Below are 22281 nucleotides of genomic sequence, written 5' to 3' on the forward strand. Positions count from 1 at the left end.
GGCGTGAATTATGCCAAGTAGAGATAACCAGGGTTTTTTTCCGAACGTACAAAAAAGTTATTTTGAATTATTCCCCCTGATGCAAAACAACGATAGCCAGCAGACGCCGTCGATGATCGACAGAAGAAACCAAAACCTTTGACTTTGCTGTCTATACCAGTAGAATTTGGGAGAAAAATATTATGGTAATGTTTGTATTAATATTAGATCTAGTACAAAAATGTACTAGTTTTTTTTTATCCCAAATATTGAAGGGGCAAGAGACAGACCGCTCTTTTTTTTCCACCAATAGGCGCAAATTTTTCAGTGGATGCCACCCCTACATGATGCCGTACTGATACGATACATGTACAATTCATCACAACCTCGTCCTATTATTTACTGGCGTACATATGGGTATATGTATATCTACGTGTAGTACGTAGCAGGTAGCATCTAGTCTATAATCGTACTAAAAGATCTAGTTTTCTTCCCAGCACCTTATATCCTGCCATCAGTAGATCTACTAAGGGTTCCTGCCATGTAAAAAAAGGCCCTAACACCAACACTCAACAATGTGCACCCTGTCTTAACGTAGACCCGTGTGAGTGTGATAAGTAGATATATAGATCTAGATATTGAAGTCAACTGAAAACAAAAACCAAATTCAACAGTGAACACTTAAAATTACGTTTTGTCTTATAATATAATGCTTGCATCAACCTTTGCTCATGGAAGCACGGTACACTGAAAGAGTACAGAGGTTGCGTGTACCACCAAGTCAGAAAAATGCATACCTCTAATGTACTGCTGTACATATATGTGCGCGCTGAGGCTATTCTCAGGGCTTGTAGTTGTACCATAGCTTGAAAAGTGCTGATAAGATATATATTATACCATTTTCAAGAAGTTAAGTGCATAATTTGAAAAAAGGCACAAGAATACTTTTACTGTCTTCCAAATCATTAGGTTAGTACATCTTGGAAGCAGAGATTTTTTTCTTTTATAGTGGAGGGTTTTACGGCGCTCGCAACTGCATTAGGTCATATGAGCGCCAAGGGGTGAGTGTCAACAGAGAAGTCTTTACAGGGAATCAGACTTATTCTACTCACCTCTCTAGCTTCAACAGCACAAGGTCTGCTTCGACTATCAAGGCACCCCGGAAATAGCAGGTCACAAGAGAGTGACAAACATACAAAAGAAGTAAGGGAAAAATGACAAAAGTAAGGATTAGGAAAGAAAAAGCAGCAGTTCCCTGTTGTAGATCAGTTATGAGCGTGACATGAATCAACCCATTTATAATTCTACTGTGCTTGAATGAGAAATGTCCCACCTTTGGGAATGGCCTACCCCGGGGGGCGCAGCAGAGATTGTAGAGTTCAAGTTCAACAGTCCCGAAGAATTTTGTTTAACTTTTTATTGTTGTTTTTTAATTCCTGTGTGTAGTAGTAGTAGGTGTGTTAGTTTGTAAGTGTATGTATGTATGTATGTATGTGTGTGTGTGTGTGTGTGTGTGTGTGCGTATGTGTGTGTGTGAGAGACAGACAGGACAGACAGACAGACAGACAGACAGACAGACAGACAGACAGACAGACAGACAGACAGAGACAGAGAGACAGACAGCGGGGTGGGGGGTGGGGTACAGTGATGAATTTTTCAATCCACGAACATGACCATGAATTCTTTCTCAACAGAGATCAATCAAGTTTCATTCATTCATTCATTTATATTACATATATCTGAAGCAACTTGCCCAAAAAAAACTCTTGTGATACCTTTAGTCATCAAAATACTATTTATAAATTTAGAAGATTAATTTCTCTACTGGGTTTGCCGTAGGATAAGGAAGTGACGAACTAACATGCAATTAGAACCTGCGCTTGCACACAGTACATGACATATCCAATGAGATCAAGTCAAGCAATCGAAGAGTCTTGAAAGATCTCCAAACAACCCGAGTGTAAGAATGCCCCTAGAGGATTCAAACCACTGCCATTCGCACCAAAATCCAGCTATACCACCATCTAAACTAACAAGGAGTGCCCACATGATGTGCCTGTCCCCATTCCATGAAATGAAATTTTCAAATATGCTTTGACTTACGATTTTTAAAAGTACAGTCGACTCCGCTGGTGTTGGAACTCGCTTGAGTTGCATCTTCTGTAAAGCTGATCTTTTTCTCAGGTACCAGCACCTCTTCTTCTTTGCAGGTCTCAATGGTTTAGTTGAACTTCAGATCAGTCTATCTTTTTTTCACTCCCCCGACAACATCAACTCATTCGTAGTCGCCTGTGACACTAAGCCACTAAGCTGTTCATATCAAAGAAATCAATCAATATTGAGAAGGGGTGCAGTAATGAACTAGATCTAGCAGCCACTTTTTCATCCCCTTTTTTAAAGCATACAGTCCATGCTGAGGTAAAATATCTAGGTAAAACAACAGCAGATAGACACAATCAACTTAGAACTCTATTGTTCTTTCATTTCAGGCCCGAATGGAAACCGCTAAGTATTGCGACTTTGTGGACAGTACCGGTGTCCTGGCTGAAGCCTGGGAGCCACATTCAACAGCTAAGAAGCAAAGACTAGACAGCACAACAAAACAGTTAGACATCTCCCTATCCAACCAGGAAGACAAAATACATGATCCTCATGATCTCGAAAGAGGCAATGTATGTATCAGCAGCAACAGATCAACAGAACTCATTGATCCCTATTGTGAAGCAGTAGAGCAAACACCAAACCAGTACAATTATAACGAAAGTGACCCAGCTCCTGCTAACATGAATGAGGGCACCAGTGCCTGCATGAGAAACTTTTCAGAATTACTGCGTGAACTGGGACAGGAATCAAGAATGGTGATACTTCAATACTCTCAGACATTTGGAGACAGTGAGGACTATGAACAGCAAGCTTCTCAAGCACTGTCTGACCTCGATGCACATGCAAAAATTTTGGACCAGATGTTACAGTGTCAAAAAGATAGCCTTTGCGGTCACCTGAACTCTATATCAGAGGCACTGAGAAGAGAATTGTAATAAAAGGACCACAGTGAAAGATGGCCAGAGTTGTAGATTTAGATAATTTGAGTTATTTGTTTCAAGGACTAAGTTTCATAAATTTTTATTAAACCAGTTCTTCCCCAGTAATGCCTACTTTACACTCCCTGCTTTTACAAGTTACCAACATTGAAACATATTATAATGCATACTGATGTTCCATGGGCACATACTACTCAACTGAGAAAAGGTTTCAGTTACAGGCGAGGGATATTTTCTGCTTATAGAATCTACAAAAATTAACAATTTGATACAGTGTAGCCTCTCTATAACGATATCGGCGGGACTAGAAAAAAAATTCGTTTTAGAGATTTGTCGTTATAGAGAGGCAACCAAAAATATTACTAATGATATATAAGGGAAAAATCAGGACCTGAGCACCATGTCGCTATACAGAGGATGTCGTTATATCGCAGATCGTTATAGAGGGGCTGCACTGTACATCATAATGTAACAAGAAAATGCCATTTACTTCAGTTCATTGTTTTGTATGTGTTACAAAAATCTCAGACCAAAATGATATGTATCCAAATAAAGTGAAGAAAAGGAGGCAGGGTTCACAAACATTCTGATTTTCTAGAATTTCAATCTGAAAAATTATATTGTGTAAAAGAAAAGGCAATTCTTTTACCTCTTCAAGAAAATAAGACGCAGGCTCAGAAAATTTTAAGAAACTTATATGGTGTAGTACTCATACAGATGAAAGTAGAAGAGAAACATTTATCAACATTTTTTTAAACAATGTATTTTAATGGCCGTTTCATTTCATTTTATCATATCACTCTCAATGGCAGTAAAACAAGAATTTTTCTCACCTTCCAAACTTGCAGTCAAAAAGTCAAATCTATCACTGATCACATGCAACAATCACACGAACTCCAAATATTTCAACAAGCTTTCAATTCTTCATTTCACTCTTTCATTTCATGCCACACTTAGTATAAGAAATAGCATCACATTCCTCCCGTTTTCATTTCTTTTAATTTCATATCATTTTGAAGGCTGTGAGTGTTGAAACAGCTCTTCACACCAGTTTGATAAGCCCAATCTCTTTTAAAAAAGACAGGAACAAATTCATAGGATTTTGGATGCGGCAGCATAACAGTACATTTGTTTGCAGCTGTCATTATGCTCTTTGTATCTATAGCATGAATTCAAAGATCATTGTTTAAGAGCTGTATGCCAGGTTCATCTCTTGTATCACAATTTCATGAACCTATAAAAATACTGAAACCCCTAAAATTAACATACTAGATCGACCCACATCTGGTCAACAAAAATTTCAAATTAACATTTCTACCTTTATTTTGTAATTATGATTAGATCTACAGACTTAAGAAAGATGTTGCTTCATAAAATTCAGAGTGAGACTTACTTGAAACAGAATTTCAACTGAGAGTAAAACAATTAAAGAACAAATCAACACAATTTATGTGCTTAACTCCCGAACATAGATCTACACTGGGAATTCAAGTCTACCTGATGCTGCATCGGTTTGTCCCTTCAAAAAAAATTTTTTAAATCCTAAAGTACAGCATTCCCACTTATGTCATCAACAATGTTTTACAAAAGTGACTAAAGTGAAAGCTGAAAAAAAAAATCCCTCCTCAAATACAGGGAACACATGAAGCTATTCCCTGGTTACTTAAATAAAATCAGCCAAAAGCGGTACGGTTCACTCCCTGCATTTCGGCCTACAAATGTACAGCAGATCGCAATTATAGGCATTGAGCATATATCAAATGCCTTGAAAATCAAAAATTCTTTGTGTTGTCTTTGTGCATAATCTAATTCAAAGGTCAAAGATGAAAAAAACATGCACTTGAAACATTGCAATCTTCTTGACTTCTTGCCTAGACAGTAATTTTGCTCAGAATAAAAAGAGGTAGAAACACATGATCCATGTTTGATCACATTGTCCTAAATATTTATCCACTCTTCAACACGAGACCATAATAGGACTTCTGCAAATAAAAACAGTCAAACACAGTTGCATCATCAAAAAAAGCCATTCACACAAAAGTGTACATCCACCCATAACTTTATAATTTTATAAATACAAATCTCGCCCTTTGTTTTATCACAAAAACGGTTCTGTGACAAACATACTCGATGCATCAAGAGTACCATGACAACATAGGGTCAAAATGAATACTTCAAGATTATTACCTATGTTGGGATATAGGCCATCCGACTTCATGAGACAAACAAAAAAGGGCCAATTTATAAATGACACTGCATTTGAAGAGAAGTATATTTTCACACTTCTGGAGATCTCTGTGGAACTCCATATTTCTGAGGTCCAATTCGGAGTAAACTGGCACCTGTTTTCGACTCAAAACAATTTTGAAAATGTGTAACTATAACCACTGTTCTGAAGAACTGGCTGATATATCCAGGAGTTTCCAAGCAGCTGTCGGATCAAGTTCCTCCTGGTCCCGACATAAGGCCCACACATACATGATGCGCAATATCTTGTCCTGAAACATACAAAAACATGCAACAGATTATGTTTATTGTAGCTTTTTATGTCGGATATGAATGGAACATCTTGCATTACCATTACATTCTGAATTTGCACCATGCATCAAAGGGACTGCATACTCTTGTTAACCCTGTCTTTGCCTTATAATGTACCTGATAGTCATGAAAATGCGCAATTTTAGCCAACTTGTGACTATTTCAGACCCCGGAGTTCGGTCATGTCAATTTTCTAACACCTCCCATTCCTCATTTCTCCCCAATCTTACTCATAATTTCAAATAAATTGCAAATCTAAGCCAAAAAAGGAATATATTTGCCTTTTTAAAGTCATTGTAGTGTGTACATTTTGCGAGAGCGTGCGGCCGCCCTCAAGCCTAGATCTGTGTTTATCAATCGCTTGCAAGCCCAACAGTAAAGTAATACTAGCAAATTTTGTACCATTGTGCACGTCTTTTATTCCTAAATACGAATCCACTCAGTGCTTGAGGATAAAACTCCGTACAGAATAACTAGAGCCAGGTTATTAGCGTGACATACATGTAATGTCATTTAGGCAACCTGGAGCAGCAAATTTTGTCAACTTCCGTGATGTCCATGGTACCCTACAAAGCTAAAAATTACTCATTTTCATGACGCACCAGGTACGTCGTATGCAACAATCATGACATATGTACCTTTTACACAGTTTTAATAAATTATCAGAGAACAAGAACCAAATTAAAAGTACGGTAAATGAGACAATTGGAGACACGGTGTAAAGTTGGGTGGCACAGTATAGTGAAACTCGATATTACAAAGCCATCAGACACAACCTTCAAGATTCCTGAATATCAGAGCTCATTATAAAATAAGGTGTGACTAATTCTGATTAATCACACAAGATCGCTGCGTGTCTCTGATAGGTCAATCATAGTGTACAGTGTATGATACACAATAAATGTATAATGATCTACTGTGCAGGATAAACAACAGCCCCATGGAATAGAGTACATAAGGTTCGTTGTGGGAGAAAAATGCACAAAGCCACTCATTAGAGGGGGCTGTTCATTCTACAAGTGGCTTTGTTGAGTCTAAGTTTGCTAGTGCGTTCCTTGAATACAAGGTATTTTATTGATTACCGTATAATAAATCATGATCGCCCACGCCAGTCGGTAAGGCACCAGATGATGATGATAATAATAAATTTTAGAAAAATGGGGGAATCTTGCACGGCGCACCGGCAGTGGAATTTTAGTCGTCGTGGGGGGTTCCCCGCAGGGCGCCTTATCACGTCGGGGTCACGGAGGTCAGCTCCCTGTCGCCGCTCTGTCTTGGCCGACTAAATTTTTGGTACTTTTCAACTGATAGGTCTACATTCCTCTTTCCGTAGGTACCGCAGGCGGGCCGTTTTCAAGGCAGACAGCCACTGCTTAAGCCAGATTTGGACAACTTCACCCAACTATTAGCTGGTTTTAATTTTTGTAAACACTAATAAAAATGATACCACTGTTTTCTGTGTCTTTCCTTCTTAATGGTGAATGAGAAACTGATACTTATGATTGCATATTTAGTTTTTAATTGACTAAAGTTTAACACGGGAAAACTCAACCGTCTCGCAATTTTGCGCGCTTAGATTTGGGGGGTGCTTGTTTTAAATTTCGATTTCTCAGACGTGAATCATCGAATTTTCTTGCGGTTTGAAACATAAAAATCTGGGATTTCGGGAGAATTTCCGGGGAATGTGTTTATGTTTTTATTCCGAGAGGAAAGCGTGAGTTGTACGATGTAAAGACGAACAAAGCATTTTAAAATATGAAATTCGACACAAATCGGGCTATCCGTGCCAGGATCATATTCCTAAACATCTGTACTATCAAGTTTAGGTGTTTAGAAAAGCCAACTACGTTCAACGAAGTAGAAATATTACTTTTTCTGAAGTGGGGTAACAACCACTTTCGGGAGATCGTCATTCTGCCATTGCGGCTGTTCCATCGCCCACTGCCACCCCCTCTGACTTGACCCAACCAGCAGACGATTATATGATGGTTCAGTGAAAGAAACATTCGATAGATCTGTTCATGGCGTCAATTTATGTAGGTATTATCATAATTTTCTTTTAGGATACTTATGAATATCGTGTTTTAAAAAATAAGACTAATAGGCCACCACTTGACGTGTTGTTGGATTGTTATTGTTTGGTGGGAATCACGCCGACCTACATTTCCACCACCTCATAGTGAATTAATTGCGATCTATACAAATGTATCGCTTCATGGTGGTATTTTTGCTGTCTTTTCAACTAAGAACACCTTATTTATTCTAAATGCATCGAAATCCAAGCATTTCTGGTCGACAAAGTGAAAGAATAAAGCCATGAATGGTTGAACTGGGAGTTCTATTTATAGTAACATGTCATCACACACTAAACACTCGGAAGGGGTTACCGGGTGTTATAGTGTTACTGATGGAAATGTTCGTAGATCTATTGTTTTTGCATTTAATTTGATAAAACAAAAAGGCTAGATCTACGTTCTTGATTGGTGGATATTCAATTATTGAATTAACCAGTCTTTCTTTTTTATTTATTCTTAGTTAGTTAGACTTAGATGTCACCTGATAATTGGAGAAATGCCCCCCCCCCCCCCCTTCTTCCATCCACTTACTGGACGCATAAATTGTATTTCCCCAGCCACTGGTTTCTTTCTCAGCTAAATTAGGATAAATAAATCTAGAACTAGATCTATATTATACAAGATGAACCCCGGTAGATAGTATATTGATTTACTTCAAATTTTTAAACCCCCTGAGCAGAAATCTTCATTTAATTTTCTCAACCAATATTGATTACTTTTTTCACATTATTGTCCATTTCTGAAATGTTTGGAAGGGTTTTACTTTCTATAAACTTATTCACCTTACAGAGCATGAAAAGAGCTTTAATTTGATATATAATGCAGCCTTGTAGCACAATTTGTTGATTTTATATGAATTTTTTTCCAGTCGGCAGACGTTATGATTTTCACTCAATAATGGCAGGTTTTTGGGCTTTAGGGCCCTGTTATTGAGTGTTGTGAGAGGTTTTAGTAAACAATTTTCATTTGGCCTCATAGAGCTTGCATTGAGCTTTAATTTGATGTATGATTTAGCCCTGTAGCTTAATTTTTGAACTTGTTGTGATACTTTTTGCCCGAGGATGTACCGATGTACCAGAGTTCCCCTAATTTTTTTCCAAGGGGCATTTTTTGCCCCGAAGCCCACTTCAGAGGAGCCCAGAAAAGTTACTTATCGTCAGAGAGGTCTGAAAAAAATTCAGCTAAGTCTATGCATATATTTGTAATGATTGTGTGCTTTTCACTAATGGGGAGGCAGTTTTGACTAATTTGGAAGAGGTTGAAATAATGGCCTATTTTGACATTTTTTTTCAATTTTTGAAGGCCTATATCTTGGAAACCAGTCATTCTAACATGCTTTGATTTAGAGATATCAATATTTGTGTTGACATCTCTGGGAAAAACAAAGTTTTCATTAATTTGACCATGCACTTTGTATTTTACAACACCTCAAACATGGGTGACAGTCGCAGTTGAAAAGGTTTCGTTCAAAAATAAAACTTTGAAATACCATATCTCGATTGTTTATTGATGGATTTTGATAATTCTTTTTTTTAATGTTCTTGTTTTATTAAGTAGATTTGAACACCTAAGGTTTAAACATCAATATTGTTCAAAAACAATTTCGCTTGTGGTACCTACTTTCAGTTGTACACTGTGACATAATCATTCAACTCCCCTTAAAATTAGCAGGAGCTAGAGTCACATTCCCGGCCACAGCTGTAACAAGAACAAGAACAATGACAAAGTACTCAAATTATAATATGGTACTCACAGGATCCCCTTCCACCACACTACCCTTTGCATCTCGGACAACCAGTATCTGCTGTGCATTAAAACTGATGACTAAGACTGGGCCTTGCTCCATAATTTTGCCAGCAACTACCTGTTGAAATAAAAGGAAAAGAAAATAATCATACTTCACACTATGGTTATTCACAAAAGTCATTACGTTTGTTGTTACACATGAATTTTCATACTTTGTGTGCCCTAACCAACTTAGCTTTTCACTTTATGGGCCCAGGTGCACGCCTGAGACTGTGCAACCTTTACTCCATCTGCACATTCAACGCATACCTCATAAATTTATGTTGACCAAAGGGAACTTAGTTCCTTGAATTCTGTAAGCTCAGGAGACCATGAGCAAAACACATGAGAGTGCTCTTTGAACATTGTTGATTAATAAAAACGTAATATATTGAAAAATTTGACAGGGTAAGAAGAAAAAGAGGAACTGAAATAGGTTTAAGACGCGAGTCGGATTTTCTCCTTCAACACTTTTGAAATTTATTTAAAAACCAACTGACATAACAATACGAAATGACAAAAGCTAAACAGAAACTTTCGACGTTAAGTTTCTGGTTTCTGCAAAGGAGACTAACTACTCCCATAGGTGACTACAGAGAGCTAGGAATATTTTACCGAGAAAATGAACAAAATAACAAAATAATGTTACACAGAGACCAAACTGTCTCTCCATACTCACGTCAACTTGTGTAATATCTAAAACCTTGGAATCAAAAACATAGCCAGCCTTCTTTGCTTGTTCTATGGGATGGGCTAGAGTATTGTAAGGCTGAAACAAAACAAAAAGAAACTAATGAGTACAACAAGGACAAACAGAGAATCAGGGGCCCAACAAACATCACGTGTGAACATATGTATAGAGTCATCCACACTACCCATCATAGTCAGACTTGAGGAAATCCTTTCAATTAACCTTGCTCGATATTTTAATTCATAACTTTTCAACAAGATTTATTTTTCAAGCACAAAGTCTGGATTATGACCCCCTGAACGCAAAAACGGACACTAAAAAAGCTCACTTGTGCTGTTGAGACATACTTCAAGTAACATGTACCAGGAACTGAAGTACAATTGCAAAACTTTATAAAAAAACTTACAGCATTTCAAAAACAAAGACTATTAAGAAAAAAATAAGCCCATGGGGGCTCTCCTGACCTAGAGGTTAAGGTGTTGGCCTCTCATTCAAAGGTCCCGGGTTCGAATCCGGGTAGCGACCGAAAAATTTTCTTCTCTAAAATTGTCTCCTTTCACCTCCTTTCCTGCTCTCTAGCAATGTTCTGTTGTCTGCTTTCATTTCCACTTTCTGCCCCCACCCCTTCACCTCCTTTGCCCCCTCCTCTGGGATCCTGACTCTTTCTGCAGCCATTCTACTGCTACTCCTTGGCTCCTCCTTACTGCTGTCTTTCTGCCACACCCCTGATCTTCTGGTAGGAAAGATCTACACCTAGCCTTCTCGGACAAGGGCGAAAAATCTCGGAGAGCCCGTGTGCAAGTTGCACACGTTAAAGATCCCTTGGTGGTCTAAAATCAATAAGAGTAGGCTTCGGCCGCCACCCGGGCAAAATTCAAAATTTCCTACCAACTGAAAATATTAGGTGTGTCCCGCGCGCTCATATGACCTTATGCAGTTGCGAGCGCCGTAAAACACTTTACAAAAACAAAACTATGAGCCCATGATTAAAATTACAATACAAATATAAAATCAGCAAATGCATAAGCTTCTCTGCCACACATTTTCATTTATGACTATGTCCTAGATCAGTAACCGATGTGCAACAACGGAGGCAGGATCTAAGTGGCTGCCCCAATCATATGCCTCACCTTCTTTTTCAGTGGGAGCAGGGAATGTTTTAGCATTAATTTTAGTAAAAGTTTTACAGCATTTGCAACACAAGTAAGTCATTTATGTGCTGAAGATTAGAAGTTTTACTAGAAAATAACATACAACTTGAACAGAAGAAGGAAAGATAAGGACAATAGCTATTGGACAGGAAAGAACAACAGAAAATGTGAGAGTGACCACTTCAAGAATATGACTGGCCATTACTGAAAAGCTCATTGTTCTCGTAAGTCAGTGGGAACTGCTCTATTCACCCATTGTGATGCTACAAAAGATCATGAGGTAAAAAACTATGAAAGTGCTGTAAAAACAGTAACCATTCTATAGCCTAAAATCTATGGATGAGCGATAAACTTTAAAAGATCAATCTTCCCTTTCTAAAATCACACATGAAAGAGTGATATCTCTTTGTCACTGTATATCTAGCATTCCTCATTTATTTTTGTTTTGTTTTACCCATGCATGTCTTTTACAAATGCTAAAAAAAACCATGAAGTTATAAAAAAAACATCACTAATGATGTTGGTGGCTCCCTCCCTTTCAATGGAAAAAAAAATAGGTATTCTAGTTTTTAGTTTTAGTAAGAGTTTTACGGCACTTGCAACACAATAAGGTCATATAAGTGCCTAAGATTAGAGGTGTTACAAGAGAGTAACAAACATAAAAAAGAAGGAGGGGAGATAAAGATAATAGATGTTTGATAGGAAAGAAGAAGCAAACCACACCAGAGCACCTGTCAACCACCCACAAATAGGTATTCAATTGTCCAGGATGATGAAGGATAAATAACAGAAAAAAATACTCACAGCTTCAAAGCACCAGTCCTTTAGAACATCCAGATCACCTCTGATCATTGCCTGTTCAAGATAAAGAAAAAAGCTCTTCACATAATAGATTAATTACTTTAGTACAACAGAGAAAAAAATAAACCCTGCTAATCTGCTGAGGTAACTATTCTCTGATCTGACTGACAAATAAGAGCCATATCCTCTTCAAACCATTAAAATATCTCCTCAACCATACAGTGGAATCATGTTATAACGAGAGGGAGGGGACCGGTGCGAAATGTCCGTTATAGCAGGATTCTCGTGATAAGGGATCCAGTAATAAATTCAAGATAAATAGTAAAATAGGCCTAATCTATGAGTTATGTGTTCTGTTTATTCCTTTTTGTATTTTCCCTGATGATGATTTTGTTCAACATGATCTCTAGGTCTTACTTGATCAAAAATCGAATCAGGTTTCTTTCTTTAGCACAAGCAATGTTGACAGTTCGGCGTTGGTGATCAAAAAGAAGGGGCTCTGGCTCTAGGCTAACTCGCCCGCTGTGTCATCCCCCACCCCACCACACCCCCTAGTGTGTTGCGTCTGCTTGCGCACGTCACACATTCACTCCATCTATCAAAGCATTGTGACCGCTCAATCCCGCACCAATGAAGTGAGAGGCATGGTAGGCTAGGCCTAGATAATCTAGACTGGGCTGGCTTATCACGCGATGCGTTCTGTTTGTCTGCGCATGCCACACCCTCCCCACTCATTCGCTCCGACCTTCATTGTTGGTTCGCGTGGGCTCCCCCATTCTTTGTTTCGCTGGATCACTAAGAAGTTTCTCAACTGGCGAGGTTTTATATTATGTTTAATAGGTCTGTGCGCTGTGCACAGCAGCAGCAATATTCCGTTATAACCGACTCGCGTGACTGTCTGATTGCACAATAGCAGTATTTTATTTACAAAACTAAAGAAGGGAAAAAACGGCATTTTAGAATAGTGTCTTTATAAAAGATTTATTGTTATTTCAGGACTCATTATAAGTGGACTCCACTGTATGAGATTAAGATAACCATTTCAAACTGTATCTGATAATATTCAAAAACTCTTTATGAGCACGAGAAACAACAGACACATATTTCACAATAGGATAATCAACAAAAAAACTCAATTAAACTAGAACTGCAGAGTATTTTTAAAGATAAAACAAAGCTTGTTTAATGCATGATATTACTGAATTTACTTTAGTCTATTTACCTCAAGAACGTTGGGGATGATTTCTCTCTCACATAGTCTCAAAAATTTCTCTCGGTCAAAATTGGGATCAATTTTGCAAATTTCTGTCAAGACTTCAGACATTTCTGTTTTTGAGAACATGCCACCTGTATGGATGAAAAAGAAAAGTATGGTACCAGAGGAAATCAGTAACATTACAATGAAGTAACAGATGTAACACTACTTCATCATCCTGTGCTACATGCACACAATTTCATTCACTGAAGTCTCAGACTTGCAGAAACCCAATATGCCAGTTAATTTTTTTTAAATGAAAGCAAACAGATTTGACAACTATACATATAAACATGAAATCCTAAGGGAAATCCTGAGCAAATTAAAATGCAGTCCAAGTGCTACAGAGAGTCGCTTGCTTATCTTGCAGATCCTTTCCTTTTGATTCTGCAACCAGTATTTTCCAGCTGCAAATTCAAGGAAGCTCCAGCACAAGAACTGAAGTATCAAAACAAAAGTTTCTGGCAATGTACAATCTTTCCACAGCTATTTGAATAAATAAACCAAGAGCAATTTTACCTTTAACTGACAAAATCTAATTGCAGACTTCATTGATAAACAGCAAAACTACATGGTATGAGGGGAAAAAATATAGATTCATACATACAAATGAATAGCCCATAATAAACAGACTCGTTAAAATATAGCTGCACCGTACCATGCTCCGACCTGACTTTTACTCAAACTCCCAGAGCTAAAAACAGACTAAGCTACAAGATGTTCACTAAAATAAAATTATGCATATATGTAAATGGAAAAAGAGCCAGCAGCTATCATCGTAATGCAATTCTCTCGCAACTTTGTAATTCCTGTTTTGAGATACACTATAGATTATCTATACAGTCCGTGCCGGCTTTAAGCACGCTGGCATAAAGCATGTTTTGGACTCAAGCACGTTAAACGGATCTTACCGAAATTTTGCTGTATAAATTACACGCCTTTAAGCATGGTAACTTCGGCTTCAGGCACGCTTCATTTACAAGACAGTCAACACTTTCTTGATGACCCATCGAAGTTCGAACACAGTCTACACCACAGCAGTGAGTGTGTTAAGAGAAACACAAAGAACGCAAGTGATGGAGACACACGCGTGCAGAATGCACATAGGATCTAGCCTAGGGCAAAGCTACACACAGATGAAAAATACAAAGAGAGTCATGGAGACGAGAAATGGAGGCTGGCTGCAATTTTACCTTTGACCCTCGCTATCCATTAATCCTGATTGTGTATCACGTGTGAGGTGGGATGAAGGCGGTGGTATGTATGTGGCACAGCGGCCAGTACTAACGCACAGGCAGAGTGTAGGCCTAGTGTGCTGTATCGTGACTGGTCGTCTCAATTAAGTTTTTTTTATTTCCCATTCAACCAAAAAACAAAAACAAACAGGCAAACAAAAACTACCATGGCGGGTAAAAATAACAGTGCACACTTTTGAGAGACCGCTATAGGCCTAATTACAAATGAAGGGAAATAGCACAGGTAATTTTCTACATGAAAATCTCTGGATTATGTCTACTTCGAACTCAAGCACGCTTCGGCATTAAGCACGCTTAAGCTTTCTCCCGGTGACCGTGCTTAAAGCCGGCATGGACTGTACCATGAGGCAAATGACTTTAAAATATAAATTAATATAACACATTCTATACTATCAACAATACAAAAGAATTAAGATTACCAAACACTTGGCCAACTTTATCCGTGAAAAACCGGGTAGCTCTTATCATTACATTGTCACTCTCATCAAACTTCACTTTGAGGTCAAACAGTTCTGAAAGAGACATAAAAATGTAACAGTTTACAGAATGTTTCAAGTACTCAAAATGTTGGGGATGATTTCTCTCTCACATAATAATCAAGAGATTGTCCGAGAGTAGAGTCATTTCCATACAATTTCTTATATAAAATAATAGGCTATGCCAAGTTACAATATGCACAAACATTTCATGTTACAGAAATTTTTACCAAGTTGAAAAGTGATATTCTGACTGTAAATAAAGAGTTGTGTCAAATAACTTAGCAAGTTATTTTATTTTCTTGAAGCATTACAATTACAAGAAAATGTTGGAAAAGTTCAAAATTAGACAAAAAGTTTTTTTAAAAACCCTTCCCAAAAAACAATACAACACGACAAAAGACTGTAAAGACATTTAAAAGTTTTACTCATGAAGATAGAAAAAGAAAATAACTTACTATTTACATATTGGTTGTTGTCTTTGAAGTTCTGCCAGCTCTGATAAAACTTTGAATCTTTGTGAAGAACCATGCCGGTTGACTCTCTGATGGACAAGAATTGTACGAAATGAGTGAGCAAACCTCAATTCCAAAAAACAAAACAAAAGTACATCCATAGAAAACTGTGACATTGTCCAAGTTTCATTTCAGGAACTGTAGTCACGCTCTGATCAAAACATCATGGCCAAACAAGTCAGCCCCACAATGTTGCTAAAACACTTTGTCTCCTGCAACTTTTCTCTCTGCCAGAACATTTAATTCTGATCATTTAAACCACGTCCATAACACCAAACTCCCTCCCGAGCTGTTAGCAAGTTCATGCTGCAATCCAAGTTTAGCAAGATCGAGGCTGAAAAGCTAGAACAAACCAGATCTATTATATTGTCTATCCTATCGACTCAAGATCTACAACATAAATATACATTGTTACAGAGAAATGCCTTTTGGGACCATTCTTACTGAAGGCCTAACAGTGCTGAAAAAGGCAATGGAATGTATCACCCACTTCAAAAACAACCATAAAAAACCATACTCACTCATCTGCCTCCACTGCTCTCCCATCTTTCGGCCTTGCAGATGTATCAGATCTTTTTCTCAATTTTTCTGCATAAAGAACGTGTTTTGACATTTGAAAAATATGATTGTTTGTTTTCTTTAAGAAAAAAAAACATGTAAATAGTAAGTTCCAAACTTTTCTTTCTCTCAAGCAAACTAGATGCTGTACAACATAAACATTAAACACACCTCACCAAATATTATTATGAAGAAATTTCGATGGTACATCATTTATAAAATGTTAACACTGATATGCAACAAAAATGAAAAAGGGGGATCCCACGGGGAAAGTCGAAGGGAAAATCTCACAACAGACACTCACATACATTCTTTGAAATAACTTTTACTAAAATAAAAACTGTCCAAAAATAAAAGAGTAACAAACAAAAGTAAACACAAAAGTTTACAGACTCACTTATTGTTCCAGTGCAATTTGAATTAACAAAAACATATTATTAACAGGAAAATCCACCCTTAAATTCTGTGAGTAAATCTATAACATGCATATGCTAGTGAGGTGTCTAATTGTCTGATCAGAGTTCTGAAGTGCCATGTTATTGACAAGTTAACTGTGGGTCAAACACAATCAGTATGACGTGCCTTTTAATGATAGTTGTTAATGATGTGTTGTATAACTTTTGAATAACAAAATTTTTATGAGATACCGGAATACAAACCCAGTTAACGACTAAAGGACCCCTAGAGAGTAAAAAAAAATGTTAATTAACAGAGAGACAAAAATCAGCAGATTTGTCTCTAAAACTATTTTTTCTCACCTGGAGCCTTGTAATGCCTTGCCCTTGAGAGAGTGACCTCATCAAACTCCTCCTTAGCTGCCTTCACACCCTGAAACACAATACCAATACAAAAGAATATTCTTTTTTAAACTTCTTCAAGTAAGTACAATAAACATTCAGTCCAAAAGAGGCTACATTAGACATGTCCTGAAAAGCATTGCAGATTCATCCTGCTCCACTCAGCATAATCCCTTTCAGACAGAAAATCAAGATGAATTTTGAAGGGTTTGATACTGTGGTACTGACAAGGAGACACTGGACATGCTCAACCGCTCTTCACTTCTCATGCCCAGCCCAAAAATCGCTCCGTCAAAATAGTTGACTTTGACAGCATAATATCCGTCTACAAATGACAATGGTGCGTGCTGCCATAGTCAAATAACATGGCATTCATAAACATTTCTGTACCATTTTGGCTCGTTACCAAGGACACAGGATGTTTTAATGTCAGTTTTGATACTACTTCATCTTACAATTACAGGGAATAAAAAGAAGAGTAATTTTACAGACATAATATGTATGCTCCCAAAAATTGATATCTGAGCCCAAAACTAGTTTAGAAAGACCCGCCTGCCCCCTTAATGGGACACAAAGGCAGGGGATAACAGGGAAAAAATGATTACCTTACTGATCTGGTTAAATGCATCACTTTCAGCAATTGCTTGGCTTGACTTTGTGATAGTTTCTGCAGCTTTTGAGGCTGCTGAGCTGGTCATGTCAATGCCTTTCTTGACAAATTCCTTTTTCTGGGCTTCTTCAACTGTCTGAAATGAACAAAACACACCATCATTTAACACTTGTAATAAACATCTAGAAAAAAAGGCAAGCACAAGCATTATAATTTCTGCCCTATTTTTTACCATCGTGGATATTTCAGGAACAGGATCCATGAGCGCTCACCATCAACAGGGGAGTGAGGTGTTGTTAGATAAATGCACTGAATTCTCATTTGGTTGAAATCAAATAATCTGTTCCTTTTGCTTCAAGTTGAAAGGAACCCCACTCCTGGGTTGTTTTATAACATCCCTGCCCGGAAATAAAGTCTGGTGTACAGCACATGAAGACAGAACTCTATAAGAGCAAAATTTTAAAGCTTTGTTTCTAAACAGTCAAACCAATGTTAACAGCCATGAAATCTCACATCTTATCTCTCAAAGTCTATTTATGAGATTTGTAAGTTACTATTTCAGCAACAATAAATAAGAAAAAATACTGGGATGGCAGGACGGTTTTAAAATGGGTGGAGCAGATCAAGTTTTCAGGATAGCACATTTCAGAAAGCATCGTAACCAACTAAAGCTTAGAATGTCCTTTTGTTTACTTTCTGCTTGATTAACTGCGACATTTTACAACTGCAAATGTATTTAAGACAATGTTATATATCACATCACCTGTCAGGTGTCCAAAATCCATGACATTTTGTATGATTTTTTTCCCAATTACGGGAACAGCCAGATATTTATGAATTAGATCAAGATGTTGAGTCATAACTAAATCCCTCGGCATTTCAACATGTAAACAGACTTTTTTAAATGTAAAAACGCCAAGACCTTAGAGAACACAGAAAGAGAATAATAATGAATTATGCACATAAATATCAGTTAAGCATAACTAAATTCCTGTTTCAAATATCCGTAACTAAATCCCTGTTTCAAAAAAAAAAAGAAGAAAAATGAGAAAATGTAAAGAGTATTATAAACGTTCAAAAGAGGAATTGCACATAAAGTCATCTATGATGATATGCCTTCAAAACTGAATGATGGCCTTTAGCTCACCTCTGAGACCTTTCCTTTGATGTCATCAAGGGTCTTTTTGATGGCTGTAGAACTTTTCAGAGTCTCTTCCTCTATACTTTCCTTGAGGGAAAAAGCAAAACAAAGATACCATAGACTATTCAGACATAATGGAACGCCCATTGTTAAATCATTAAAACAATTCCATTTTTACCTCCCTGTTTATGAGCTAATACAATCATGTCTCACTCAAGTCATTTCAATAAGATATGTGAAACAGAATGAACACAACTGTAGAGACCTTTCATTTTTCTTAATTAAACAATAATGACAAAAGTACCATAAGCGGCTGCTACTTCTCACAAAATTGTCAATAAGCAAAATAACAATCAAAACTTTGATTCAATTAAGCTGACATTCTGCTATTCAACCACTTAAAACCTCTAAGATGTCAAAATTATTCTCAAGTCAAGGAACCTATAAATAATAATTTATGTCACTTTACTTGTAGGCAACCATGATGCTACCTCAGAATTACAAAAGTTCTATCTGCGCAGAACCTAGTTTTAAGAAATTTGACGTCAAAGATTTTGAGTTTCACATCATGTCAAGCTTTTACGCATACGATTCTTAAAATATCTTGATAATGACTCTTACGATTTTGATAGAACAGGTAGACCATTTGGTTTCTCACCTCATGGTTCAGTAACTCAAAACGACCAAAAATGTCAGATAGAACTTTGTTATTCTGAGGTAGCGATAAGAGGTTCAATAAAGTTGGCAGTGTGCACAAACCCAACACGACTTTAATAAATAAATAAAAATAATCATATGACTGCAAAAATATCAATATCAGTATGGGACGGCCAACACCTAGTAAAAACACTAAAAACAAAGTTATCTACAGCTTAAAACATAATCACATTTTGATTCACTATTTGTTTACAGTCAAAACAAAAAATTTACACACCACAAAACAAACATGCTTCACTTACAAATTTTTTCCTTGCTTGTTTTAAAGCATCAGATTCTTCCAGTTTCTGTGTTTCCTCTTTGAATTTTTCTATACTCTCCTGATATCAAACAAAAAAAAAGAAGATGTTAAAGACAGAGTACGCAGTAAAAAAGGTACGTTTCAATGATATTCAGTGTTTTACACCCACATGCACACATTTAGGAGACATGCTTCTGACCCTGCCTGTCAGAGCCAACCCGGGCTGAGAGTGATACAACAACCCAGGAGAGAGACCGAGATACTCATGAAAATTTTCTCCTCATTCGGGAATCGATCTCGGGTCTCTTGCAAACGACGGCAAAGTAGCACAGATGGCGGCTAGACTTCACTTCAGAAAAAGGTAATGACTATCTAACACTAAGTTCAAATATATTTTTAAAAGTCAGAGACCCAAACCTGAAGACAAGCCCTCATAATTCACACTCTTGCTCATTAACATACATACATGCATACCGGCAGACTCATACATATATATATACTGTATCTAGATATATATCAATACAGTCAGATGAATTGAGAGCTGAACAATACAAAGAACATAGAAATAGAAAAAAATCCCTCCTTGGCTTGTAAATAATGAACATTTAATTTCGAACATTTATTAAGAAAAGAGGTATAGACTGTTGTAAAAGGCAGCCACAATGAAAAAAGCTGTCAACACCACCAAAACAACGATTTATTTCTGTTTAAAAGATTGGAAAAAATAAATTGACAATACCTTCATTTCCTTGCTCTTTTTCATGTCCTGTCTGATGTTATCAATGACTGTCTGGAAGAAGTTCTTGTTTGACATATGACGTTGCTGAAAAACAAACGACAAGCATTCATGAGAATAAATAATCAAGAAAATTTAATGTCTCAACACCGTACCTTCATCCTTCAACGCCACCATAAGTTTCCTTTCTTAAAACAAAAGCTCAAACGAAATGTTAGAGGAAGCAGAAACATTTTTAAATGTTCTTACCAAACCTACATGGACAAACACTGGACATAAATCAAAGCTTAGAACACATTTAAAAATAACATCTGCCACAATACAGAATCATGAACATTGGCTGTGCAACTCTAATAAAAGGTAAAAAGTTACCGTAAAAACTCAATACTTTACATGGTAAGAGCTATTGAAGCATTGTATGAAAAACAATATCCCTCCTTCAACCTCCACATAGATTGACAAATTGTGCCTTAATAATTACGAGTACAGTTAATCCCTACTTTAAAAGTAATTAACAGTTGAGTTTGAGCATAAAGACTTGATTTCATTAACATGTTTTGTAGAATATGTTATAACCTCTATAAAAACCTCATTAAATTTTGTAGAAGTCACACAAACAAACAACAAGTAAAAGATGTTGGTAGCAAAACAAGACAAGTCAATTTCGGACATAATCCAAGCCTCTGAATCTGAGCAAATAAAGTTACATGCCTGTACATTCTTTGGGAAATCAGTTTAAGAACAAAAAAACAAAAAAAAACTCCCACAAATTCAGGCCTACTTTAACTAGTGTTGCAAGAGTTCAATAACTTAAAAAAAAAAACCTCGCTTGAATCTTAATTCTATTCCTAAAAAAGTGTCCTAAAATGCAAACAACAACTGTAAACTATGTCATGTGAAATGAAAACTCCCCATAATCTAAGTTCACTTATTGAAAAACAGATGATGAGTTTTAAACTAATGAAAGGGAAAGAAAATTAGATTAACCAGAAAAGGAGTTAAGATTGCAAATGACGAAACCTTTCTTTTTGATAACAAAAAAGAAAACATATCAGTGACATAAAAGACTTACCTGACATATCCTGAAATCAAGCTGTCCATTGTTCACCCCAATTTGCTGTTGAACACAGACTTTCCTAACTGTAGGTCCTGCTTCTGTGATGATTGACCGCTGGCCAAACAATTGACAGGGGAGGGAAACCTAATTCATGTAAAAAAGAGGGACTTAAATTTTGACCAAAAAGAGATAAGATACAATTGGACAGAAGTGGAGACTTCAGCAGATGAAAGAAGTAGATGGTGAGCTTTTGTTGGTGCCCTATCAGAGTGTGAGAAAGGCTGATGATGATGATGATGAACACACCCCTTCCTGTCATCAGTTTATTCTTTCATTACACTGCTTGTATCAAGAAGTCTTCAAAAATGTTTTCTGCCAAAAACTAGTTAGCTGAGTTCACAGGCTAGAACAACCATTAATCCTGCTAAAATAAGACAATAAAATTCAAAAGAACTGTGAATCATAATGGCAGCTGGTTAATTTCTCGTAACAAGTTTGGCCACATGAAAAAGTGTCATTGGTACGGTGAGCTGTGACGTAGGCCATAAGTAATAAGTGAAAGTGCATTTGAAAAATGTGTGCGAGAACCGGGAAGTGCTGTGAAGAAAAGTTTTTTAAACCAGATCTAGCCTAAATAAATTGTTATGGAAAAATATGACTAAGTTTAAAAGCCAAATATATAAAGCTGCAGCGAGCACCTAGCACACCTCTTTGATTGGCCCAAATATAGATGACGTATTTCTGCCATCTATTTTTGTCATCTTCCAAGGCTTCCCTCACCAGCTGACAAGATCTCACCACCGTGGCGGGCCCGCTTTGCCACTAAGCGTGCAATGGGCTTCGTCACTACATCTCTAAGGT

The 22281-nt window shown here is 37.1% G+C and overlaps 2 protein-coding genes across 4 annotated transcripts in view; one reads left to right on the forward strand and one right to left on the reverse strand.

Annotated features, from left to right (window-relative positions):
- Positions 1-20: 20 nt before the first annotated feature.
- LOC101864286 lies at positions 21-3128 on the forward strand. Its single transcript, XM_005092244.2, has 2 exons — positions 21-185; positions 2469-3128. Exons 1-2 carry the CDS (start codon positions 183-185, stop codon positions 3015-3017), a joined length of 552 nt encoding a protein of 183 aa, XP_005092301.1. The 5' UTR covers positions 21-182; the 3' UTR covers positions 3018-3128.
- A 635-nt stretch (positions 3129-3763) lies between these two features.
- The window catches only part of LOC101845905 (mitochondrial import inner membrane translocase subunit TIM44), a 21846-nt gene continuing 3328 nt past the window's right edge, over positions 3764-22281 (reverse strand). For 2 of the 3 annotated variants that reach the window (XM_005092252.3, XM_035968160.1), the window contains exons 3-15: positions 20367-20450; positions 19629-19706; positions 18676-18756; positions 17524-17664; positions 16880-16949; positions 16085-16151; positions 15507-15592; positions 14992-15084; positions 13284-13408; positions 12065-12115; positions 10098-10187; positions 9387-9497; positions 3764-5518 (exon numbers count right to left, since the gene is read on the reverse strand). In XM_005092252.3, the coding sequence (XP_005092309.1) occupies positions 5399-5518; positions 9387-9497; positions 10098-10187; positions 12065-12115; positions 13284-13408; positions 14992-15084; positions 15507-15592; positions 16085-16151; positions 16880-16949; positions 17524-17664; positions 18676-18756; positions 19629-19706; positions 20367-20450 (1197 nt within the window). In that variant the 3' untranslated portion in view covers positions 3764-5398. Of the gene's footprint in view, positions 5519-9386; positions 9498-10097; positions 10188-12064; positions 12116-13283; positions 13409-14991; positions 15085-15506; positions 15593-16084; positions 16152-16879; positions 16950-17523; positions 17665-18675; positions 18757-19628; positions 19707-20366; positions 20451-21435; positions 21577-22281 lie in introns of those variants that run through there. The other variant, XM_013079189.2, reaches the window with a different exon arrangement.

The sequence above is a fragment of the Aplysia californica genome, unplaced genomic scaffold (assembly GCF_000002075.1).
Source record: "Aplysia californica isolate F4 #8 unplaced genomic scaffold, AplCal3.0 scaffold00043, whole genome shotgun sequence".
Classification (NCBI taxonomy): Eukaryota; Metazoa; Mollusca; class Gastropoda; order Aplysiida; family Aplysiidae; genus Aplysia; species Aplysia californica.